The following is a 27,136-nucleotide window of genomic DNA, read 5'->3' on the forward strand; positions in this document are numbered from 1 at the left end:
GGTGATGCGGGTTTGGAGGCGGGCCGCGCCCGCCCCCCGGCGCAGCCTGCCCGCCCGCCTGCGCGCCGTGCGGGCCGGCCGTGCGCCGAGGGAGCGCAGCGCAGCATGGCGCGGCCGGCGGCCGGGCGGCGGCAGCGCCCGGGGCCGGGGCCGCCGCTGCGGCTGCTCCTGCTGCTGGGCGTCCTCCTGCTGCGCGGGGCGGCGGCGGCGGCGGCGAGGGCCGAGCCGTGCCAGGCGCCGCGGCAGTGGGAAGGGCGCACCGTGTTCTACGAGCACGGCTCGGGCCGCAACACGCGGGCCGCCGTCACCTACGACGGCCCCAACCAGCGCCTCCGCATCCTGGAGGAGAGGAAGGCGCTCATCCCCTGCAAGAAGTAGGTGGCGGCGGGACCTGCGGCGGGGCCGGGCCGGGCCGGGCCGGGCGGGGCGGTGAGGGTCGGCCCGGAGCCCGGAGGCGCCTCCCGAGGGGTGTGGGTGATGCCAAGCCCGGGGGGGTCTCCCTCGGGCCCCGCGTTGCCGGCGGCTCCTCCCCTGCCTGAGTCGAGACAGCACGGGGACGGCGGCAGGCGAGGCAGCGGCGTGCTGGGAGCAGCTGGCGCTAGGAAACCTGTCACCGGCGTGGTTTGCATCCATCCTCCGTGTAGATATATGTGTGTGTATATCGAGACATTTATGATCAACAGTGTGAGTTGCCCCCCCCCCCCCCATCTCTTTTGTTATTTAAGTGGAATTTGAAACATGCAAAAGTTGGTAGTGTAATGGGTATTATGAGGTATTATGAAGAGGTTATACTCAAACATATGAGTAACCTTATGGAGTAATGGAGGAGGCACTAGCTGAGTAATCGGCTAATAAATTTGAGTTACAAGTTCTCTGTGTCTTCTCGGTCCTTGTCAGTGCTTGGTCCTAAGTCAGTGCCATGGTATCAGGATGCATCCATTACATGTGGTACAGTGTATTCTTTCCCATTGCACAGCCCTGCAGGATCTTCCTATTCTTCATTTATACAGGATGTATCTGTTAAGCCCATAACTAATCCCAAAAAATCCCTGTGTCATTATCTGTTTCTTGATTTGCTGAAAAACAAATGTAGAACAAAGTTGACTAAAGAAGAGCCTCTTTTCCCTTCCTCAGCCTGCCGAGCTCAGGTTGGGTGGGAGAACTGATTGGCCTGGAGAGGCCTTTCTGAGCGAGACCTTTCTGGCTACTGAGTGTCAATCACTTTCAGACAACATGTCAAAACAGTGTAAGCATAGCAGGTCTGCCCATACCTCCGCCTCTTCCACCTACAGATTGTTCAAATAATAGTGCATCCATCCTGGGGATGTGTGAGACAAGGTAATGACCAGCCTACAAATGCTGTATCATCCAAACTAATGGTCTCTCTTGTTAGAAGATCAATATTCCTTTTTCCTGCTGTATTTTTGTTTCCTGACAATCAATTTCATATCAACATTGCACAGTAATTGTTTTAATCTTTCCAAAGCATATGCTCTTCTGTGATCCTTTTCCTCCAAATCTCCTGACACTTGTAGAACTGTTTTGTGTGTCTCATTTTCAGGCTTACCTGTCCCTCATTGTAAGCTTTTTTCATTACTGTATTTGCATAGGAGCCGTATGAAGAATGGTAAAAACAACATACAGGTGTTTGCTGGTGATCTGCTGACAGAGTCTGACACTGGCCATGCGGTGTTCATACTTCCCTTCTTCTGCAAGTCCTAGGCTGACTTTAATTTTTGACAACCATAAAATTCTGCTACAAAGCCCTATGCAAGTCTTTTCTAGCTTCTAAGTTGTATTACACTCATTTCTTCAAGCTTATATGTATTTTACTTGAAAACTTTATTTTAAGATTGAATAATTACTCTACATTTTGGACTCTGGGCCACATTTTTGTCTTTTTCCAAGATCTTATCCTTTTACATTTTTGATAAATACCTGCTGTGGATGCACTTTTGTCTGGGTTGGTAGTGCTAGAAAGAGACAGAGTGCAGTCAGGTGTGCTTGTTGATTTCTGCTGTGTTAGATTGTTTTTGTAGACAAATATCTGACCTCAGGGGTCTTTAATGTTTCCAGGTCCATGTTTTCTGCCATCCAAAGTTGGAGAGGGGTTTTGTCATATGTGCAGTAATGTCTGCTCAGGGCATGACCCAGCTTCCATTTAAGTCAACAGAAAGTCTCCCATTCGTTTCAGTATATGTTGGATCAGGTCTAGAATTGTGATCACAACTTCATTTCACAAGGAATTTATTCTGTCTTTTGAAAAATAACCTCTCCTCCACCCCGTTTTGACATTGACAAGAAAGAGGTAATTATGCTGAGGCAGTGAGTACAAAATCAACAAGAAAAATAGTGCTGCCATGGTCTGTAAGGAAATTTCAGTCTAAATTCTCACATTTTCCTCCTATCAGATGTAACTTATGTGCGGCAATCAGGTTGGCCAACAGCCACATTTTTCTACAGAGCATTTTCTGAAGCTTGCAAATGTGGACCTTAATGAGACACAGCCCTGTTTGAGTTATTGGTTGAGGTTAATCAAGGACACAGAGATTTATTTGCCTGTGTGGAATGGCTTGCAGGCTCATAACCATAGGAAAACATGAAACTTTTAGGTTTTATTGTAGATCTATGTTTCAAATTCATGCATTCTGCCATGTGGCATTTTCATACCTACCTCAACTCCAGAAAAGTAGCCATAAGGTAAACGCCCATTTGCTACTTCTTTGTCCATCAATTGTTTGGAGATCACCTGAGATGCAGTGACCACATTGGTGAAGACTGCCCATTTCCCACTGTCCAGCTGCACTGTGTCACCTGCCACCTGGGCACATGCCTGGCTTGCCAGACAGCCAACAGAGCCAGTTCATTGGAGAAGTCATAGTTGTGGTTTCAACCAGCTTGTTGGGTGGGTGTTTCTTTAGGTCCACATTTGGCTCCTGCACTGTGGCTCAAAGTGTAAAAACTACCAACAGTGATCCTAGGCTGAGATTTTTTGAGGAGAACCTATTCCAGTTGGATTCATTTCTGAGCTTTCTTTTTCACTTCTTTTACAGACCCAGCCTTAGCTACACTCTACTTCCTTTGTTTTCTCCAGCATGCCTTGCGCTGCTGCTTCTTTCTCCTTCAGGATCAAATTTTTGGGGATAGACAAGGTGGGCAGGGACAACCTTAAAGTTTTGTGTGGTGCTCAGCTGATACTGATACCAGAAGAAGAGAAAAGAAAACAAACATTGAGTATATTGTTCTGTTTCCCATTTGGACTAGTTCATTCCATTTATAATTTGAAAGGGGAACACTTGAAACAGCTCCCTAGACCTCTTGAGGCAAAGCTGAGTTCATGCTGTTAAACACAGAACATGTTTTTTAATCCTTTATGGCCTATTATATGAAATTACTTCCTTTTGTGCTCTCTGGATGTTAAACCTTCCTCACTACTGTTCAACCCTCTCTTGCCACTATCTCAGAACACTTCACAAAATAGGTAGCAGTCACCAGCATGGTTTGCAGCTGGGGCAAGAGTTTCTTTTTAAGGTAACTTCAAATGGTGTAGATTTGAGTATGACATCTCTGCAAATTGGTGGGAAATTCTGGCACAAAAAAGTCCAAACAAAAAAATCCTACTGACTGCACTGTGGCCAGAACTTCATGTCATCCATCACCTTTCATTTTCTTGGAGAAATAGAGCAAGGGGTATGCTCTTTGGCACTGCTGAAGCCATGCAACAGGTGTTAGTGTTCAGTTATGAAGAAAGAAAAGCACGAAGTGAGAAGCAGAGCAGAAATAGTACAGGTGGTGTTTGAGAGCTGGAGTGTTCCTTGCCACATGCCGTGTTCACAGAATTCCACACTTATCTTCCATACTATTTTCTGCAGAATGATTTACAAGGAAGGCCCAATAACATATTGTCCTGTGAGAAATGTGATGGTGGGAAGAAAATAAATTCCATGTGGTCAAGAAAGTCAGTAGGAGGAAGAAAATGCTTTTTTGTTTTTTTTCTTCTATGCATGTATTTTAACAGTAACCTCCTTGCCCTGTTGTACAGTACTCAGCACATTGAGATGCCTGTCTATTTGCAGCTGTCAGGGTTAATGTCTTAAAAACTGTAGCTGCACTGCAGAAAAACAATCAGGAGGTGCCCTATCAGTGTTAATTTCAAAAGAGAACTGCATGTTGTCAAATTCCTTTAGTTCAATCATATTTGCAAAAGATAGGCACAATTAAGGGGAGGATAAACTCCTCACCTGGCCACACAAACTGCTGGTGTGATGGAGGAGTGACAAAGCTATGTTTAGAGAAATAAGTCTCTTATTCTGGCAGGCTCTTTGCCTGTGTGTGTCAATCCCTGTCCTTGACTGAAGAGAGGCAGCATAAGGTCAGGTGCAAATATAACAACATTCATCTGGAGAAGAGGTGATGACTTTTCAAAATAAACAGAGTGTGGGCACACGTGTCTGACTTATCTCAACTACTTTTTAGTTGTTTTAGGATGTGTGATTGTAAAGGAAAAAACAGCGGTGTCTGACCTATTAAAATCGTATAATCCATCCGTTCTGTGGTCATTGTGGTGACTCAATAGGCTAAGTATTGAGCTACGCTGAGCAACTGCAAATTTGTTTCCCAGACTTGGTTTTGGGAGTGGTTTCTGCAGTTTAATGTTTTGGGGAATGAAAGACTGTCACGGGTAAAATTTTCAGAATTGGCCAAGTTGCCCAGGAACCCAAGTTCCATTTTTTAAAGATTATGTAGAGTGTGCAGACTTGTGAGACCCTTAATTTGCTGTGAAACAGAAATGAATTTTCAGCAGTTTCTCTAAATGTAACCTGAGTTCTTGGGACCTAAAATTCCTCATAAGCTGCTGTGTATATAACTTGCTTCTGATAACAAGATCTGAAGGAAGGTACTTAGACCTCCTGCATTTACTCACCTCCTATAGGTGTCAAGTTCTTTCAAGTGTGTGCTGCTGCTAATGACTGTGAGTTTAGAAAGGTAGCTTTGTAAGGCTGCTATGCTGGATGCACACTGACTGTCAGATGCCACGCAATACCCTGAAGCAAGCCTCAGTTGTTCTAATGAGAGTTGTGTGGTGGGTATGGAGGGTTGGCTGTAAAAGCCTCAACTGCATTTCCATCATAAGCCCATTTACAAGTCAGTTTCGTGAGTCCCTCAGTGATGCTCCCTGCCAAGGCAGCTGGTTCCTTGGAGAAGGGCATTGTACAAGGAGGGAGCTGTGGCCCATGATGACTGCATGGAGGAGCATCTCATCTCACTCCAGCTGTTCATTCTGTTTGCTTCTGCTCCCAGGCAGCAGCAATCGTTCCCATTTCCAAGTTCTTAGGCTTGTTGGAAGTTGGCCAGGATATACAGCTCAGGAAGGCACTGGAGTTAATTGCTTCTGTTGTTACAGGTGGGCTGATTGGGAAGACATGAAAACACTGCTCAGGAGAGGCAGTTGAAATTCTTCAGCGGTTGAACTGCATCAGTAACAAACAAGTGGACTCTGTTGGAGGAAGTTGGGAACTGTTAGCTTAGCAAAGCGTTTTCTGTCTTGTGTGCTGTGCTTCCTTGGACAACAAAATCTTTGTTAGTTTTGTTAGTTATTAAAAAAAAAAAAAAACCCAAAAAAAAAGAAAACCAGAAAAAACACCTGAGTGTGAAAAAAGCAAATCCATTGCTTTGAAATGGCTTTGAAATGTTTGGTGTAGTGTTCTTGAAACCATTGTTTATGCTGAGTGCTCTGGAGCCATTTCATACAATACCAAAACATAGCACACATCCAAACTGAACAGAATAAAGTGGCTCTTAAATTCAAAGTAGCAGGATCCACAAAACCTTTTAAAGCTAGAGAAAAAATGTGGATAAAGTGTCCAGTGACCTCAAATTGATAATTTGCTAGAGCACTGGTTGGTGTACTTAAAAACCACTGTCATACACTCACTGGGGTCATTACTACCACATGAGTTCTAGCTATTGTTTACTAGATATTGTTAAAAAACAGAGGTTCTGATTAAAATGTTTTGTTTTTCTAAAAGATGTTAAATGGTAGTCACCATTTAACACCATGTTGTACTTGGTATAGTAGATTCGCTTAAGCATTTTATCCATCTGAACCCTTTAAATCTAGGGAATTACTTTCTTCCCTCTTATTATCTCTTGCTTGTCTATTTGAACCTTTTGAAATAATGTATTTTTGCATTGAAACTTATGCCTCATTTTGTACTGTTGGACATTATGGCAAAAACTTATGGCAAGACCAGGACTGCACTGAAAATACAATATGCCTGTGTATCTATAATTTGGACTAATGTTTTCAAAATATAAAATCACTGTAAATTTTATTCACTTTTTTTTCCTTTTTTTTTTTTCTTTCTGATAGAGATTTAAAGTGGACATGAATAAAAAGAGATTCAGTGTTCTGTGGTCACAGACAGCTGATGGTGACGTGACTGCACAACTAAACAAACACAATGAAAGACATCTTTATATTCATGATCTTAATTTGGACTCCATTCAGCTTGAGGCCTGATGCAATTTGGATGTCACAACTGACAACATCACACCTATTCTCATAGGACCAAAGGCCATTCATCTGAAAAAGTATCTCCTCTGAAGGCTAAACCAGAATTTTGTAATATAGGGTTTCTGTGAGGTAAAAAAAAAAAATAAAAAAATGTTTTGTTTCCCAGATAGAGGCCTGATTTGTATTGCATATCAACAGTCTTATCCATTAGCTGCATGGGACAGGTTTTCAACTGGATGACATTTTCCCAGACAAGTGAAGTCAGTGAAATGGTTCCTTCTTATGCCTTTTTTGGTATGCCTAGTCATTGGTTGATTGAAAATTAGAAGTTATGGTTCAGGTATCCTTCTAGCCTCTCTATTTTGCTATAAACTAACTGGTGGCTAACCTTGACATGGCATAATAAATAATACTGAGCTATTCAGACTTGAGGCCACCCAGCTGTGAATCTGTGTAGCTGTAGCAACAACAATCCAACTCCTCATCTTGATCAGCTTCATCCCTGTCTTCAGATGACTTTCATTTTGGCCTTACCTGTAGATTTGCAAGGAATCGCATGCTCAGCAACTTGAGGAGTTCTCTCTCATGAAGTATTTTTACCTGTTGCTCTTCTTTACTCAAAGGGGAAATTATTTTCTCCTCCAGAGTGTTTTCAAGGCATGGTACGGTGTCTGATGTGCTGGGGAGGGGATGATGTCTGGGTAAAACAGGGACACTTTGTGCGATATTTTGGCTCTTCTAGAATAAGGAGCTTTATGCCCAGCATGGCATTGCATAACATGAAGGTACCATTGGCCAGTGAAACTTCTCCTCACCTCTGCCAAGCAGCCCTGCTTCTTTCAGTTGTTTTTGTTCACTGCCTCGCTTTCATGGTCCCAGGGGAGATGTAGGTATGTTGACTCAAGATCTGAGATTCCACAGGGAAATTTTGTGTTGTCCTAAGCTCCAGAGGATGCTTCTTTGTCTGTATCATGGTCACCTTCCCATACCTGAGAGTCATAGGCCTAGAACAGGATTTTCTGCAAGAATTTGTTCCCATGTGTGAAAGTGCAGACAGTTCAACATGAGAGACAGTCTTTGTTTTTAGTGGTGTATTAAGTAGTGTATCTGGAGCTGGCACCTCTTATACATTCGCACTCAGGAGTAAATTGGGGGTTTCCAACAGCAGCCTAAAATGTCCTTGTCCAAAACCTAGTTTATGGTTTTCTTACTACAGGTGGTTTTACTACCCAATTTATGGTTTTCTTCTACAGTAAGAAAGAAGGAATCATCTGCTTTCATGTGAACTCACACTTTTTTTTCATCTTTCATTAACAAAAATCCCTGGCTAACCTTTATTTGAGAATCAGTTTAATCATTGTTTTTAGGATTATGTGAAGACATTTGGCTTTGTGTCCAACTTGATTATTAAAAGTGCTTCCCGTGTATCGCAAAAAGTCAGAAAGGTATGGTAACTTGAGCAATTCTTGGTTTTGCTGTGAGAATTTTACTAGCAACATTCCTGCAGTCAATAGGGTTGTTCCCATAACTTAGCAATGACCATATTTATGCTTTTACAGATTTGTGTTTATGTGTTTTCATGATTTTAAACATTTCTGGCATCAAAACATGAATTTGGCAGGCATTTTCTTCTTGTACAGTGCTCACACTGTAGTTACTACAATTTTTCAGTCTTTGGCTACTAAGAGTTCATATGTCTGGGGAGCTACTTAGCTATTCATTCCATGAAAGCTTATTTTATCCCTTTCATTCCTTATGAAATTTACCCTTCCATTCTGGCATCATCCAGACTATGTTTTGTGGGCTAAATCCAGCCCAGAGGGAACTTCCATCCAGCCTTCTGCCTTTCCCCACTGAATAGCTCCTTGTTGGTTTAATGATTGTCTGAAACTTGGATCCCACTGAGTTGCTGCCCTTCTTTGCATGTGGAGGAACAGAAGAAACTGGATGCATGGATTGGAAATCACCTCAGTCAACCCTGTGCCTGAGGGTCAGTGGTCTACACTGCCATATTGAAGGAGTGATTGAAAATTCATGGTAATATGTGTGCAGATGCCACACTGCATGTGTATAGCTTATTTCTTTTGCATATGAAAGTGAACGATCTCGGGATTATTCGTTTCTTGTCTGAAAAAAAAAAAATAACCTGTAAGATTCCAGCAGTGAAGATGATGTAGATTGTCAAACATCATTGAGAGATACCAAATTATGTCGATTCTGGAGGTCTGTCTGCATTTTTTTAAATTTCTGTTTTGTTTTGTAACTAAAAAAAGAACGTTTCAAAGCTTAATAGAAATACATGTAGGACTGCATAGCTGTCTGGTTCAACCCAACTGTCCCCAAAGAGTGATCTAAGAGTGATAAGAGGACATCATATTTATGGAGTTCTAAAAGTAATAAAAATCTCAATTGCTGTCTTCTTTTGGATATTAGAAGATTGAAACTTTCTTGACTCTAGCTTAACTTTTTTGCTGTAGCTTCTCCCTAAATCATAAACAAAAGCAATCTCTTCATTGCTGTTCAAAATTATTTTTTAATATGAAACATCTAAGTGGCTTGTCCTTAAGTTCATTAAACTCATTTGCCCTTCTCAAATGGAAAGTGATATTGTCTACATACTAGTTATCTTATTTTCTATATATATTATTTTTCCTGAGGACTGTTCATAGTGGAATGTGATAATGTGATAGATAGCAAACAATGCAGAAGACCAATATTACCACATGTATTGCAACATCTCTTATTAAGGTTACTTACTTCTTTACTTAATTTAAAAAATAACATTGCAATAATACCCTGCATATTTACCTTTTGGTCAGTCGAATAGTTCACAAGTAAATCATTTCAAAAACAGCTTCACTGACCCTTAATGATTGACTTCTAGTGCAGTAATGTACTCTTCAGAATCTGTTTATCTGTTGCCAAATATTATTTCATACTTTAGAGTGTATGTTCAAAACACACAGTCAACTGCTTTAGCAAGAAAAGTTTTGTGATGTCTGTAACTAATTTTCCAAATTGTCTATTTGGAACAAACCATTTTGTAATGTACATTTTCTTCAGGCTTTAATGGGGTAAGATAAAAAGAGCCCCAAAACACCTCCACATAATGTAATCTTTATCAGCAAGATAAAGTACAAAGACCTCTATCTTCATTCTACTCTGTTCTTATTCAGAGGTTGGGACCAGCTGCAGTAAAAAAAAAAAAAAAAAAAAAAAAAAAAAAAAGAAAGAAAAAGGATAGCAAGGAAGATAAACCACTAATAAGACTTTCCACTGAGGTTTTAGTCTCTGATGTTACCCATCCCTTACTCGGTCAGTTCTGGTACTTTCACACTTAGCATGCCTTAATTTGCTGTCCTTCTGTCAGTTCTTTGTGGGAATTCATAGTTGCTACTTCATCTGAAAATCAGATGGCTCAGCAGATGCACGGGCTTCTGAAAATGTGTCATGCTTTGCCATTTATTTTGGTGAAACACTGCACAGGAAAGCTGGTATGAGACCTGCATAGCTGCTAAACAGCTGGAAATTTCTTCTAAAGTAGTCTGTCTGCATGGAGACCTACTGTTTGTATGGATACCTGTTGTTTCAGAAATTAATGTTTCTGAGGGGGAATGGCCAGATTTTCCCCAGTATTTTCCAACAGCAGTTTTGTGCATGGCAGTGCTAAAGGTTTTTAAACACTCATATGGAGACCGGAGTCCACCCAGTGAACACAACAAAGAAAGATTTCATTTTTCATTCTTTCAGTATCTCCTAATAATATTTGCAACTGTGGTTTTATCATATTCAGGTACTTTTCTTGCCAGGAAACTTAAGATTCTGCCATACTTTTAGGCAGCCAGCACTGGAAAGTTTACTCATGCTGTGCAGTTATGGTAATTCTCAGAGGATGCTTATTTGTAGAGCAGAATTCTGTACAGATTGAGGAATTCTTAGTAGAATTTGTTTCAAAATTAATGTATCACTATTTAATTAGATCCAGATTTGTTAACTTACATCTTCTCTACAAGAAATTAATTTCTTTTTCTTATCTGTGAGAGTACCTGGGGACTTTGAGCAATCTGGTCTAGTGGAAGATGTCCTTGCCCATGGCAGGGGGCTGGAACTAGATGATCTTTAAGGTCCCCTCCACTCCAAAGCATTCTGTGATTATTTGGACACTTCCTTGTATCGTTTTAAGTACCTGTGCCCAAAACTGCACAGGATTTGCAATGCTAGACTGGTTTGATACCCTGTCTCTTCCAGAAAATAGAGGAAGGCACAAACTTGGATAATACATTGATAAAGTGTGAAGGTGAGGTATTTTTTTAATAGATGAAAGAAAATAATTAGGGAAGGTAAAAGGAGATAAGGGTATGAGAGCAGAGTCACCCTATTACATTAAGTTTATCCCCTTGCTATTGAAGAGGGAAAATGTAGGCGACCACTTAACTGCTTCAACACAGCAGAAGATAAAAAATTCCTAATTTTTTTAAACTTCTGCTCTGCCTATCTCTAAACCAAATGTGAGCATGAAGATATTAATTCTCAATACATTTGTGTGTATTCTTTGTTTATTATTATGACTCACACACATTTTCTGTTAGTTTCACTGAGTGTACGAGTAGGTGACTTCACAAGATATGTACCTCATAGCCAGGTTATTGTAAGTTCCTAAATTCTTAAAGTAAGTAATCTAGTCCTCTGAAGAAGAAAACAGTTGGTCACTAGAGATGTCCAGTGTACCCAGTCTGTCACATAAGTTGTGCTAGCATAGTCAAGCCAAGTCAAGGTGATGTACAGTCAAATGATATTTGAGGCGCTGCCTCAAAAATGTAGCTGCCACAACTGCTTATCTGGAGCCAAGTAGAGGGATCCATGGTGGGTCAAGTGAGACCTCCTGTCTTGTTGTGTTTTGGAAGTCTTAATACGTCTGAAACACACTTTGGTTCTTTGGATTTCCTTCCTCTGAAAGAATGATAAAAAATCAGGCCTACAAGCCTGATTCATGCCCCCAGATATGAAAAGGCAGTTTCAGGCTGTAAAACTCCATAGATTATTTTTGTAGATAGTCTTTGGTGTTTTTTTAATGTCCCTTAAAATATTATGAAAAGTGAAACAACATCTCATCATTACAGTATGCATATGATGCTTACCAGGATCTTAGTACAGTGCATGAACAAGTATCAAATATAAGGAGTGAAGTCAGTTCACATCATTAGCCCAAACTGTTTGTACTGGAGTAGCACATGTAGAAATTAAGTTTTGTGAGACCAGATCATAGCAGCCTCCAGGTACAACGCCCTTGAGACACACCTGCAGTGCAGAGCACTGAAGCAGGCAGTAACAACATGAGACTTGGTTGGTGCAGAAGGTTTTTTCCATCCTCTCTCCCCCTGGTTGCTTCAGTAGCACCTCCCTCAGTCAGGAACCACTTTCCTATTCCCTGGATGAGTCCAACTACATGGTTAATGCATTGCAGAGAATGTGGGAGATCAAGTATCCCAAGCAATACAGCAGACCAGAAAACAAATTAATAAATGAAAACACTCCAAAGATTTCTCATAAGCAAATTAATTTTTCTGAGTCTCCATATTCTCAGAGTTGGAGGATTTTTGTCCAGTTAGCTGTAGCAAGAGACTACATAAAAAAACCTTCCCAAGGAGAGTTTTTATGACAGAAAGATGTTTCATATAATTTAGGTGTTTGCTGTTAAAGATATAAAGATGTTAATTACTTTGCCTAAAAACAAGGCCCAGAACACTCTAAGGGATAATAAAAAGAAATATCACAAAGTACAGAATATTAAAAAGTTGGGTAAAACTTGTGGAAATATATTTTTGTGCAGTTGAAATTACATAAAATGTTATGTTTGCCTTTCAGTATTTCTTTTTGTTGCCCATTTGAGATAAGTTGATAGCCATGCTAGTTTTAAACTTTTTTCAACTTATTTTTTTCTTCTAAATGGAACCCCTGATGTAGCATCTGTAAAAATCAGTGATACTTTTCTGGCTGATTTCACAAGACTTTGGGTCAGGTTAATGTATAATTTGGAGAAGGGGTTATCGAGCTGTATTTTTACCATATTTTTCTCTAATTACATAGCTGATGGATGGAAATTGCAAACAGCAGCAGTTACATGAAGATCTGCTCTTATGATGTGGAAAGTACAATTGTCTCTTGACAATTGGAAACATGAGGGATGAGAGAGAAAATCTGATGGGCAGAAAGTGATTTCTGCTCATATGCTTCTCTGGAGAGAGAATTCAGGAGTTTCTTGTGCAGTTTTGAATAAAAAAAAAAGTGTCTAGTAAAATTGGGCACCTCCATTTTGCAGTGATTACTCTGGCACTGAATTTTTGAAAATGCTAAATGCTGTCCATCTGAAAATTTGCCCTTTTTAAGTATCTTCGTGTTGAATGCCCAAAATAGGAAGCTGTTAAAAATCACTGATCAGTTTTGAAAATTCTGCCCATTAGGTATATAAAATAATGCAATTAGAACAGCAAAAAACTGTAATATGCAAATATGAAACTGTGTAATTTTGAAATAATTATAAAGTTATTTTCTCTTTTTAAAACAAGAGTTGCATTCATTTCTGTTACGATTATAGGAATGGTAGAGGAAAAGACTTCTAGCATACACAAAAGTTCTAAATTCATATGACTAGGCAAAGCTCAAAGAAAGCTGTAGCTCCCTGTGTGTGCATGTAGGACATTGGGCTCCATGTCAGGAAAACACCCCAAAATTAGGTAAACATACCAGCCTGCTAAAGACTTCAGTTTGTATTTGTGTCAGATTCTAAATGGTAAAGCTATTTTTGTCATGTTTTAAGCAGCATGGGTAGTCTAAACATGTTCAATAGGTCTAGTGACCTTTTCCCAAGTAATGGAAAACTTTCAGCTGTGCCAATGTAGTATATTTATACCAATATTATTTACAGGTCTTGCCCTCCTTGCTACTGCTTCTTAGAACTGTCCTTAAATGAAAAATAAACATGTCAGGAGTTTAATAAAATTGAAATAGCTATTAACATTCTTAAAAATAGAAATGTATGCTTAACCATGTTTCCTTTAGCTGATTGCAGTGTCTTCAGCAACTGTTGTTTCTGTGATGGACTAACAGATAACCTGAGAAGTAGTTCTCTATCAAACACACTGATGTGGTCCTAATAACTTGAAGATAAAGGTTTTGAAATGAATTTTCATGTTCTAATTATTTACGTATTTTCAGCTCAGCTGATTTTTAAGGACATGCCAGTTTCTTGTGCTGCATCATGGTTATTGCTTATGGAGGTTTCCTACAAGCAGTAGGCATGTGGTGACTGCTGAAAGCCACTCCCCACCCCCCGAAGGTGGAAAAGTTGCTGCCGTAACAAAAAGCACAATAACTCAATAGATGACCAAGGAAAAACAGTTTTGTGAAGAGCAAGTTTAACAGGTAGTTCAACATTTAATTATTCCCTGTGAATGCTGAACACATTTCATTTGACTCCTATCTCACCGGTACTGATTTTAGACAGTATCTGCCTTTAATTCATTCAGGCACTGAAAACAGTGTGATGGTGTAATTAGAGATAATTATGCACGCAGACAGAGCTGAAGGTCATCAGTGTGCAGGAGATGGCACCATCTCTCAAATTCCTGTGTGAAATAAGATTGAGCCCTCTGCTGAGACTCCTCAGAGAGTGCCACTGTTGCATTTGGGTGGTCTCAGGAAGTCATCCCCAAAAGGTTGTTCAGCATCTTTATGAAGGTAGCAGTGTCAAGAAATAATACCAGGACTTATTGATTGAGCTAGTCTGTTACAAAAAAAAAAAAAGAAAAAAAAAGACCAGCAGCCATCAGTATTCTCCAATCGCTTATATGTAAGGCTGGGGAGGTCCCCAAGTTGCCATATAACCTGTTCCTCCATCCTGGAGAAGAAAAGCTTTACAGGGGTTGTCCCTGATCCCTGATTTTCTTACCAGTTCTTGTAAAAGCTGGAGTGTAAGAAGACACAGATGTTTTCACAGTATCTCCTAAGTAAGCCCTCCTTGCTTCAGGTGACATGGACATGGTATTAATTTCTAGTTTTTGATATACTCACTATCTTATCATCATACCTCAGTCTTGCTGTTGTAGACTAAACATGCTCAATTTCTTCATAGGTCCTGTTTCTTAAACATCCCACTGTCCTTGATATTCTCTGGACTATATAATATCTGTTTACCCGTTCCTTAAGTGAGGTATCCAAAACCAACAGCAGCATTGGCCTCATCAAGACTAAGCCAAGCAGAATAAATGACCTCCCTAATGGACCCAGAGCTGTAAACTTCCCTTTCTAAATCATCACTGCACCACTTCTCAGTGGATATGTATGCAAAATGCCATTTCCTTTCCAATCATGTAGCAGTTAACGTCTTCCCTAATTATATGTTTTCTTTTACACAGACATTCCCTTCTTTTCTGTAATTCTTCTGTTTTGTACACTTTCAGTCAGTTCCACCTGGAATTTTAACACGCTGACACACTGACACCTAACAATATGACTTTTGATTGATAGCTGCTGAAGGAAGAAGAAAAAGACCTGCACAAAGACTTCTGGTTGAAGTGAAGTTATTTTTACACTGGAGGTGGGGAGGAAGAATGTAGTTCAGTGCTATGATTTCAGGTTGCATGTATTTCCAGTGAAGTGAATCTCCATCTTTCACAAAGTTTATTTAACAATAAGCTATTCTCAGATCTTTGGATGGAGGTTGGAAGGTTGAAAAGGACTTAGCTTTCAAACTGTTGCGCCTGATTATCTGGCCTGGCTTCCAAACTCCCTTGAAAACACTCACAGTCTTTTTATTTTTTATATTGGATAGATATCAGAAAGACCTGAATCATCCCTCTTAAGGAAATCATTGCAGATAGAAGGTGGAAATCATTACATCTTGGGACAGCAATCTGGTACAAGCGCATATCCTCACAAATTTTTCCAGGGAGTATTCCATCATGAAGTAAAAGTTTGCTCTATCAGAATAGGGACCTCCTCCCAGTCTGTTCCAAAGGGCAATCTGTTCCTTAGACTGCTTCACGATTAATTTTTTTGCAGGAATGCATACTGAAAAACAACTAACTGGCCAAGTATATTCATGATAGGATTTGCAATCTCAATGAAGATCATAGGGTTTCTGAAATGCATGTAATGTCTGTTCATGGCGTATGAAGATCCTCCTTTGTTTATAAACAAAAGATGTGTAAGAAGCTGCAATACCCAGTCCTAGCTGAAAAAACGTTTTTTGTATTTTATTATTATTTTATTCTAAAATACATGTGTGGAAAAGGGAGAGTATTTAGAGTATTTTAATTTATTTATTTGTAATTAAGGAACTTTATTCTATTATGTCTTTCTGATGTGTAAAATACTTTCATAGGGGGCAGAGCTAACATCCAGTTTAATATCTTCTCTCAGACCCTGGTTAAGAGAAAGGTTAAGCGAAAACTCCAGATAAATTAGAACTAGAATGATAATTCTAATGACAATTAGAATCATTAAATTGTTTATGTTGCAAATGACTTTAGGATCATTGAGTCCAAGAATTAACGAACAACAACAAAGGCTACCGCTAAACTGTGTCCCTAAGCACCACATATTCAGGACTTTTAAATACCTCCTGAGATGGTGACTCAACCACCCTGCTGAGCCTGTAACAATGCTTGAAGAAATTTTTCTAAATATCCAATCTAAACCTCCCCTGGCACAACTTCACGCCATTTTCTCTTGTCTTATCACTTGTTTCTTGCGAGAAGACACTGGCACCCACCTGACTGCAGCCCCATTTCTGGAAGTTGTAGAGAGCAATAAGGTCCCCCGTGAGCCTCCTTTTCTCCAGGAGAAAACACCCCTAGATGCCTGAGCTGCTCCTCGTCAGCCTTTGCTCCAGCTCTTCACCAGCTCCATTTCCCTTCTCTGGACACCCTGCAACCCCTCAATGTCCTTGTAGTGAGGGACCCAGAATTGAACACTGAACTGACCCAGTGCAGCCTCACCAGGGCTGGGTACAAGGGGGCAGTCACTACCTTGATCACACTTGCTGATCCAAGCTAGGATGCCCTTGGCCTTCCTGGCCATTTGGGCACACCTCTGTCTCATGTTCAGTTGGCTGACAACCAGCAACCCCTGGTCCTTTTCCATTGGGCAGCTTTCCAGCCACTCTTCCCTCAGACTGAAGTGCTTCCTATGGTTGTGACCCAAGTGCAGGACCCAGCTCTTGCCCTTGTTGACCTCATACCATTAACCTCAGCCCAATGATCCAGCCTTTCCAGATCCCTCTGTAGAGTGATTGTACCCTCCAGCAGATCAACAACACTCTTGCCCAGCTTGGTGTCATTTACAGATTTATTGAGGGTGCACTTGATCCCCTCATCCAGTTCATGGATAAAGATACTAAACAGGACTAGCCTCAGTACTCATACAGTTATGAGCCCTTGGGAACAGCACTCATAACTGGCCATCAGTTGGATTTAACTCCATTCACCACCAGCTTAGTCCCGGCTTTTTAAACAGTGTTGAACCTAGTGAATAGTGCACCCATACAAACCATGGCAGCCAGTTCCTTCAGGATAATGCTGTGGATAATGGTGTCAAACACTTCACTAAAACCCAGGAATGCATAAACATCCTTTCCCTCATCTGCTGAGCGGATCCCCTTGTCATAGGAGACTGGGTGGGCCAAGCAAGCCTTTCCTGCAGGCTGGACCCAATTCTGCACGTACTGCGTAATGCCACTCAAGGTGATCAACTCTGTGACCTTTCATGGCTGACAGGCCTGTAGTTCCTTGTATCCTCCTCCTTGCCCTTCTTGCAGATGAAGATCACATTCGATGACTTTCAGTCAACTGTGACCTCCTGAGTGAGCCAGGACTGCTGTGAAATGATGGAAAGTGTCTTGGTGAGCAATTGTGTGCACTCCCTCAATACTCTTGGGTGGATCCCATCCAGCACACTCGCAGGGGATGAGCTGCCCCACATCATGTTGGCCTGCCCTGGCCTCTACTGCTCCCTGTGGGCTCTATTTGTACGTGCTAGGGGGATTTGGCCACCATTGCTCCTGGCCCTGCCCAGGGCCTGCCAGCCCTTGTGGCACAAGCTGCAGGCTCCTGGCTGGCCTCTAGATGTAAAATTAAAAACAGGAAGACAGGTATGTCTTTTATGTTTGGGTATGTTTTTTCCCCTTTTTGAGATACTCTCAGTCATTGTAGCCATGTTTTTTCTGGCTCTCTACATGTTAAATTTCTGTTTCCTATTTCTTACGTCTTTACAGCCTCGCAGAGAGCCTTAAAATAATTGTACTCTCAAAAGAGTGTTTCCATGTCTCAGTTTTGAGCATCAACTCTTCCAATTGAGTTATTTACTTCCCTTCTTCATATAGCACAAAGAGGGTGAGAAATGTAATAAATAAATTATAATGTACCGCTGTCATTTCCCTCTTTATTATTTCATATTTCCTCATGTTGTTTGTATATCCTGAGAGGTGAGTCCTGGCCCTCCTCACTCTTTTTGGTCTCCTCTAAGTCCTGCTGTGATTTTCCAGTAACCTTTATTATTATTAACTTACTCATGGAAGCGTCATTGTGCTAGATTTTTTTACAAACCCATAACAGGAAAATAATCTCTGACCTCAAGTATATTTTGATATCATGTGGTTCTGCTATTATATACCATATTCCCTAGGAGGTGATTCCATTGATTCATTGGAAAGCATTATGGTATGCTGGCCACATCTTCCATTCCTTTCCTTTTGAGCTGCATTGTTGTCTACTGAGGGCTCCAGTTACGAATCTACTGTTACTTAGCAAACACACAGATGCTCTCCATTAAGGGCATTGCATCTTGTAGCCTCTTGCTTTATTGTTTTTCTGAATTTCAGCTTAAATTGCGATGCATTGTTCTCAGGGCTGTGACTTGGTGGAGTATTAAGAAGTGTCAAATAGCCAAAACGGGACAGCAAGGGAAACAAGCTTCTTGCTGAAGAACTGATTTTCCCTTAGTGTTTGCCAAAATAACTAATCTAATTTATGGGAAAACAATGAAAATAATAAGAAATTGCATCATTTTTTATTGAGTTTCATAATTAAAGTCACAAAAGTATGTTGTCCTTTAGCTGATGTAGCTTTGACTTTGCAGCTTTTGATTCCTGTATTTAAGGTTCTCTTTCTACAAAACTGCATTATTAACAGAACTTAAATTGGCTAATTCTCTCTGCTTCAGAAACTGGTAGTGTGGTCAAAGTTCCTCATATACCTTGTTAATTAGATACCTGATCCACGGCACCTGATCACCTTGAAAATTTATTTAAAAAAAAAAAAAAAAGCCTTTACAATCTGTGAGTGATTTAAGTCAGACTAAAGGATACTTCTTTTACACAATATCACATTACATTTACTGTCACATGTATTTGCACAGTCCTGTATTTGTACAATATACCATAGTTCTGCCCCACTGCCAAACATGTGAGATCAAATATGGTAAATTACTGTTGTTGTTGAGGTCTGATATACCAGAAGAAAAACACAAGTCTGAAATTACGGAAAACTTAATGGAAAAGAGGAAAGGAGTTCCCAGAAATATACTAAAAAACGAATGCTTCTCTCTTTTGAAATGAGCTTGCCAGATCCTTCCAAAAGCAGATGAATGTTCTTGACCTGATGAGTGTTTATCAACTGTCTGCATGTCTGTTTGGCAGCTTTGCTCCCTTGAACTATTCTTGATCTGAAGACCTGAGAAGATGGGGTTACGTAGTCACGCTTCTAGTAAAGGTTCCCATTCTCCCAGTCCATCTTCAGAAAAAAATGTGTAAAAATTTTTTTTACACATTTTGGGGTAAATTGTAGGGTGTTTTATTAAGAGGATACAAGATACCTCAAGAATTAAATATATGGATGTATCTATCTGTGCACACTAGGACAGACAATTTGGGATATTTGTAGGGCAATTTCTTCTAGTCAAATGTGGGGTTAGCTTCTTTCAAAATGTTTAAAAGTGTCTTTTTACAAAGAGAACTGGCAAGGAATTAAGTAGTACCACAAAGGCAGACAGATGCTTCAAGCATTCATTTAATCACCAAGGAGAAAGTAAAGTTAGCTTGCAAATAAATGCAATGACCTCAACTTGAAATATCAAATAGCAAATACTGTTTCCTGCTGAGTAATACAGTATTTCAGATACAAATAATACATAAAATTTTGCTTCCATTTTCAGTAGCTTTATACTACTAGGTAATATAAGTCCTGGCTAACATGAATGAAAGTTTTAATGTTACAATATGTACAGCTGGGAACCCTGAATCAACAGGTTAAATAAAGCCCTAGGTTCATGAAACCCTAGTACAGCTTTGCAGTAAAGTCTGTTTTACCATTGTTTCAGTGTTTTTTTGGAGGCAGGATTTGTGGTTTTGTTCTTTGTTAATACAATGCCTCACACAACTGCTTTGTGATCACAGATTTGTGTCTCTCCAATACTACAGCAATCAAAGGAAAACAATAAACAGAATTTTAAGGCTCTGGTACTGTAAGTTGATTGTCCAAAGCCACAAAGCAAAATTATGCAGAGGCAGGTTTAGCACAGAAGGAGTTTCTATTACTCAGTCTCAATCTCAGACCATTATTTTGCTTCTCTCTAGCAAATGACCTTGTCTGATATTCTTCAGTACATCACATGGGTCTTGCCAGGCCACTAACAGCACCTCTGCTCCTCTGAGTCACTACAAAGGCAGTTGGACAGCAAGCAGCTCCTTTCTTTTTGGTTTGGCTCTCACAAGGAAGCCCTTGGAAGTGCAGAAGTAAACCCTGGGAGTCAGGCAGATGTGTTAGGTGATGGGTAGGCTAGCAGGCTTCAGGGCTGGGAAGGACCCAGCATAGGATGCAGACAGAGCACCTGAAAAGGAGCTGGAAGCATGATCTGATCATTAAAGATTTTTTTTTAATGACATATGTTGAAAAATAGTTCACTTTTATGAATTGCATTATTAAAATTAAAAAAAAAATCACCCATTCAGAAGACAAGTTTATTAGTTCAGGCCTTTGTGAGGGTCCAGGAGTGTGTCTTTATGTTATCTGGGCTGTGTCCTGAGAAGGACCTCTGCCTATCTCCCCAGATTTCATGAGGAGTCTCAGGACTGGGACAGTATTTGGATGCACAGCCACCCCTTGCAGTACATCTTTAACACAAGTACTTCACCTTGTGATTGTGTGGTTGTGGTATTCTGGCTTTGCATTTAACTCACTTGGTCTCTTATTCAGAAAAATACTACCTTTAGAGTGGGAGAAGAAAGTACTGAACCCAGCCTGTATCTGACATGATTGCTTCCAGCAAAATCAATTGAATTATTTGTGCAGTATAGGGTCCAGAAATTCTTTAAAGCATGGGAGCAAAAACATGTGTGTCTTTATATGCTGGGATTTATCAATTTTCAGGCACAGACAAAGGGATTATTAAGGATCATGCAAGAGTCACATAGTGTACAAGGGGGTGAGGCATAGGATAGGGTAGGTGGGAATAGGATAGGATAGGAAAGGAAGGGAAATAATCTCAGTCAGTCAAATAGGATAATTTTCCAAGTAACTTCTTCAAATCTGTTTCAAGGTGCCTAATTGAGGCCTAGTTGGAGCACTTGGTTTTTGGGGCTTTCTTGAAATTACAGTTTAGGTAATTAAACTATTATAAAAATAATGTTAGAAGTGGGTGCAGGCTGCAAATACGTTACATTTTTCTGAAAAAACAAACTAATTAAAAATAATTTCCTCTCCTGTTTCTTTGCCAAGACCTATTCTCAGGACTCTGTGCTTCCCCTCAAGAAGCCAATGAAATATCAGGCACCTAAAACAAACAGAGGCAGTACACTCAGGACTTGGCTAATTAAAAACAAAAAGAGAAAAATATTTCTTTTTTTAATTTTTTAATTATAATTTTTCTATTCATGCACATTTTGCTATTAATATTGGCTGATAAATATTTCTCTTTATAAAACAACAACTTGACCATTCACCTTTCATATGCCATTAAACTCAGATCCTGTGTAATCTTAGGTTTCTGTGCTGGCTCTTTCCAGGACAAAGAGCAATTCTCTATAAAGCTTGGATATGTGGCACATCTGGGTTGAACAAGGACAGTGTAACTCTTGCCCCTGGTTACCCAGGGCTGTCATGCACAGTGAGCAGAACAAGGTTTTCTGCAGATCTCCTCTTGTCTGCCTGCCACCACAGAGGCAGAGTTCATCCCAGCAGCACATCAAGGTGTAGGGCTGGTGTCTCTTACACAAATGTTCTGTTCACCTCTCCCAGAACCAAAAATCTCCGTGGTAGAACCTCTTACTCTACAGAATGGCTACCAGAGAGATTATTAGTGCTGAGTTTGATTTGTTTGGATTTTCCTCATTTTTATTTACTTCAGTGTTTCATAATGTCCGTCTTGCTGTCTGCAGGATTGTTAAAAATACAAGTAAAATTTCTGAATAAATTACGTTTTAAGTGAGGATTTAAAATAAAAAAGAAATGTGACAGTTTAGTATTTATTCCTAGTAGTTTGTCATGCTTTTCTAATCTATCGAGGTTTTGTGTTCTTTTACAAAATCACTGTATTATCACTCAGATGTCTCAAATATGGTGATAGATTCCTCTGTAAAGCATTTCCCATCCCACTTTTATGGGAGCTGCTGGGGAGCCAGCTGAAGAGTAGTTGAGTCATTAAACTCTCATTGAAAACACATAAATGTATTTTAGTGTTCTTGTATGTTCTCGGGACCAAATGTGATATAAACATTATTTATGTCCATATGTGATCTCAGGTTGGATGTATGTAAGAAAAGAGTTTAAAAAGATACTGAATTCTTCATTAGCACATCATGACCGTGGAAACCTTGCCTTTGACTAAGAAAATGGCAGGCAAGTTTAGGTTGGTAAAAGTCATGGCAGAAGCAGGAATATTTTAAGATACGGGCAGGAGAATGATGTACCATGGGGAAGGTCATATGTAGCCTTGCAGTTTGTCAGCCTCTTTGCATGAGTCATGTCAGTGTGAGGGAAGTTCCCAGTTTACCACTTGGAAAGCAGGACAAGCTATCTCCCATGTTTTGCAAGGTTGTGAATGAGAGATAGGCTCCAGTTTACATCATGTCAGATTCCTTGTCCCATTTTATATTCTCCTTCACTGTTCAGTTTGGCTCAGGGCATTTAGCCTGACCACGTTTCCATGCATGCAGAATAAATGATGCTCTCAAGAAGTGGTGGGAATGTTGCTCAGATGCTTTTAACCATGCTGAGACATTTCTTATTAGGCAACCTTTAAATGCCACAATGTCAGTGGTAGGTGAAGTTATTGCTGTCTGGTGCAATTGTGTAGTGCAAAAATTAAAACTGTAAATTGTTTTGGTTTCAACCCTGTTTTATGTAAACTTTGCATCCTCCCCAAAAGAATGAGGAATGGAAAGAGAGACATGTGGGAGTTCTGAAATAGAGAAGGGTCTGGTCTTGCTTTTGTGCATCATCTCTTCAATTACGTGAATTACGCAGTGTTTTCTACTAACTTCCCATCTTTCTGGTGGCACAGAATGAATAGTGTTACGGACTAGCATCAGATTTGTGAAGGAGAAGATGTCTGTGTCCAAAGACACCTAAGCTTTTTTTTTTTTTTTTTTTTTTTTCAGGAAATTGAGGCAGCATTATGAATGAAGCTAGGAATTACAAATGGGAAGATAAAGCTGTTCCGTTCCTTTTCTCTAGAGTCACTGAATAACAGTAGTCTGTAGGCAAATATTTGAGCTGAGATATTCAAGGGAAGCTTGTAATAATGAATGCAGAGTTTTGGAGGGTTTAGAAAGTGGCCCCAGTAAGTCCTTTGCAAAAGATGCACAGCATGCATGACGATGATTTGAGACACGCTTTGAACAATTTCTCATCTAATTAGTAATGCAAAGTACCCTGGAGAAGTTAAGTTTCTGCTCTTTCCAGCTGAGTATTCAAGATCAGCTGATACTTCTGATAATTTTGATTTTTTGTTTCTGTCTGGTTTTGTGCCTAGTTAAAAGGTAAGGACCATACCACCTCCTTTTTGAACGTATGGAAGCAATGTCACAAGTACTGGTGGTAGAGCAGACCACTGTAAAAAGAAACTAGATGGAAATGTCCATATAAATGTTACTCATCTCTCCTCAGAGCCTGGCTTGGTCACTTCATACTCATTAGAAAATCAGTTTTAAATCCTTATTAACTACCCATGCTGGTGACTTCACCTTCTAGCCTGTCAAGCACATTGAGCTCCACACCTCCTTATCTCTGCCTTACGATTTTACTCCTCTGCTTTTTCTTTTCACTACCTACTGGGAGAAACTGTGCCTTATGGAGGGTGACCCTCTCAGTTCTGCCCTTGGGACCATGTACTTCCCCACTTCCCCCTTCACCACCATGTCCCACTTAAGCTGTGTGTGTTGCCATGGAGAAACATCTGTGAGGATGGCACATACCACATCTAACCAGTACAGAGGAAGGCTCTACCACATTCATGCAGAATTGAATCTATCCAGACTGTGCAAACAAATTTTTTTCAAAGGCTTATAACTTAGCCAAATTTGGGCAACTTTTAATAAAAATTTTTCCCCTGCCAAAGTTGTAAGTCCTTTCTCCAAAACATGGAAGCACTGGAGCTTTTTAATGAAACAGTTATTAAAAAAAAAAAAAAAGCCAAAAAAACAAAACTAGGAATAATAACATGTTTTTCTCTTAGTTGTTCTCAGAAAAGTTGTTCTGTTGTTCTCAGAAATGGCTGCACCAGTTCAGCCTGATTTATTTATTTTGGAAAGAATCAGCTGAGACAAACTTTTAGCATGGGAAATTTCAGCCCAACTGGTTAGTTTTTCTCAAAGTTTGGCAAAGTTTAATGCAAGTGGAAATGTTTTTATGCTGAGAAGTCAAAGGCAAGCTTACATATCAGCAATGTTCCTTGCTTGGGACAGAAAAAGACTATCTATATATACATATATATATATATATGTTAATTGCTTTTTCTTAATGTTTCAGGTTCTTTGAGTACATATTGCTCTACAAAGATGCGGTGATGTTTCAGATTGAGCAAGTTACAAAGCTTTGTTCAAAGATTGCTCTGACAGAGCCATGGGATCCATATGATATCCCTGCCAATTCAACTTATGAAGATCAGTACTACATTGGAGGACCTGGAGATGAAGTTATGGTACAGGAATGGTCTGACAGAAAACCAGCCAGGAAATGTATGTGCATGCTTTTCTTTTATTATAATAATAATAAATTATTATTATTATTATCTGCTGCACAGGAAAAAATAAAATTATTCGTGTTTCACCCTAGCTTTCGATATTTCTATAGAGTTCTCTGGAAGAAGTAATGAAAATGCCCTGTGCACAGAATATCATTTTAATAACAATGTCAGTTTTTAGAAAAATTTCATATTTGAGCAGGATTAAATATGTTCAGGAAACTTGATTGTGTTGTATTTGGTATCATACAGGGTTTGGCATGGAACAGCATCATTTTGTGTCTGAATCTGGCAGCCTGTATCCAAAATTTATCTAGAGAAGAATTGGTACTATAATTAGGGGCACACTCAAACTAGAGTCTGTGTAACAGAAACAGAGCAGGTGTCAGTGTTTGTCTGCACATGGTTCTGCAGACATTGAAATCCTTAATATATGCCTAAATTTTGTTGTCCTCTGTACTGGTAAGAAATATCTGTTCACAAGGCTTAGTTCTGCACTTGGCAGCTGAACACTTGCATCATAGAAGAAAGGAGGCTGAATTTTCCAGTGTATAGTATGCTAGATTTTGAATGCACAGAAATTTATTTGCACTTTGGCTTCGGTTTCATCTATGGTTTATTGATGACCCGACAACTATAAAAATAATTTTAAAACCTCCATGAAATTTATGGGACTATTCAGCTAATGCAATACTTCTGGTTATGGATATCTAATATATAGGCTGGTTTTGAACTTGAGCATTAAGCCAGAGGAAAATATTTCTTTCTTGACTAAAAGTAGAAAAAATGAAGTAGAGAATGAAGGATAAGATCATTAGACCTCTGTAACTAGGTTGATATATCCTCTGGTATTCTGCAAGAGGCAAATTATCACTCACTCCAATAATTTTTTATTTTCAGATCTGAAATTTTTGTAATTTTTGTGGAAATTTATATTCAGATACATTCAATTAATGATGTGTGATTTTTATCCTGTATTAATTTGTATCTCCAGTGCTTTCCTGTATGATCATTAATAAACATAATGTCTGAAAGTTACCTAACTACCTTTATACCTTTCAGCTAGTATTGGTTTGGATTGTGAAAATTATATTTCTTTTACAGTTATGAAAGGTTTAGGGGAGATACAGGCTAACTGGGTAGCATTTAACCATGATTTTTTATTCTAAATTCTGAGAGAAAGCTTGTTCAGTAAAAGGTTGCCTCTATTTCTGTGTACTCAAAACCATGTTAATTAAGGTCAGAATGTTGTTGGTGTATTAGCATGCCCAAAAGAGGCATATTCAGATATTGCTTAGCTTGCCACCCTTTATTTGAATACAGTATAAGTGTGTTTCATGTCACCATTTATTTCTGGTAATATGGTTGTGCTACAGCCCATGACACAAAATTGCAAGTACTGAAAATAAGTGTCTGTGATTAGTGCTCTATGGGAGAAAATAAATGTTCTTGGGACTAGAAAAATTTGTTACGGGCATTCTTCAGAGGAGCTGATTTATGATCACAGTTGGTAATTTTAACATCATGAGTTTCTGCTATCAAGAGATCTGAAATGCATAAAACAACAGAATGGAGTATGATTGAAGGGGTAAAGAATGACCACAGAAGGTGTCTGTGAGGTTAATAAAAGAGAGATAAAAACAAAGGGCATTCAGAGAGCACCAGTGGTATTACTGCCACTGCCTAAACAGCATAGTGGAAAAGGCAGAGGTGATGACAGGGAACAGAGAGAAAACAGAGCAAGGGGACACCTCTGAGGTTAGCGCACTGTGGAATTAAACTGAAATTTAAAAATGGACACAGACTTGCTACATCACATTCTGGAGGAGATCAGTGTTGAGTGTAGTCTTGAGATAATGAACAGCTAGACATGTTTGAAAGGAATAGGAATTTTAAAAAACTTATAGTGAGAATCTGAATAGACAATGTTAAACAGAAGCAACGAGTTAAAAGAGACTGAAATCATGACCCATTGATCTTGTCTTGTCACCTAAAGTAGTCACATTTCTGGTTGGTTGCAGTGGAATCCTGGGTCGGCGTTTACACCGTCAAAGACTGTTACCCAGTACAGGAAACCTACACCAAGAACTACAGCGTGACAACCTCCACTCGCTTCTTTGACATCCACCCGGGCATCGCAGACCCCTCCGTGTTCACCCCACCCAGCACCTGCCAGACAGCCCAGCTGACAAGGATGAAAGATGAATGCTGAGTATGGACACTGGCTGCCCTGGGCAAACACATACTAGCCAAGAGGATGGTGATTAGTAGTCAGTTGTTGACATCTAAGCTGGTTTTTCAAGCTAATTGCTCTCTTTGGAATCTGTAATTTTTCACTTGAGAGAGAATATAAACATATAAGTGAGTAAAATATATAAAACAAAA

General features: G+C 39.8%; 1 protein-coding gene across 1 annotated transcript; it reads left to right on the forward strand.

The window, feature by feature from the left end:
- The first annotated feature begins 49 nt into the window (after positions 1-49).
- EPDR1 (ependymin related 1) lies at positions 50-27,136 on the forward strand. Its single transcript, XM_030265202.4, has 3 exons — positions 50-374; positions 24,538-24,746; positions 26,773-27,136. The coding sequence occupies exons 1-3, from the start codon at positions 106-108 to the stop codon at positions 26,961-26,963; spliced, it is 669 nt and encodes a 222-aa protein (XP_030121062.2). The 5' UTR covers positions 50-105; the 3' UTR covers positions 26,964-27,136.

Source organism: Taeniopygia guttata, chromosome 2, assembly GCF_048771995.1.
Source record: "Taeniopygia guttata chromosome 2, bTaeGut7.mat, whole genome shotgun sequence".
Taxonomy (NCBI): Eukaryota; Metazoa; Chordata; class Aves; order Passeriformes; family Estrildidae; genus Taeniopygia; species Taeniopygia guttata.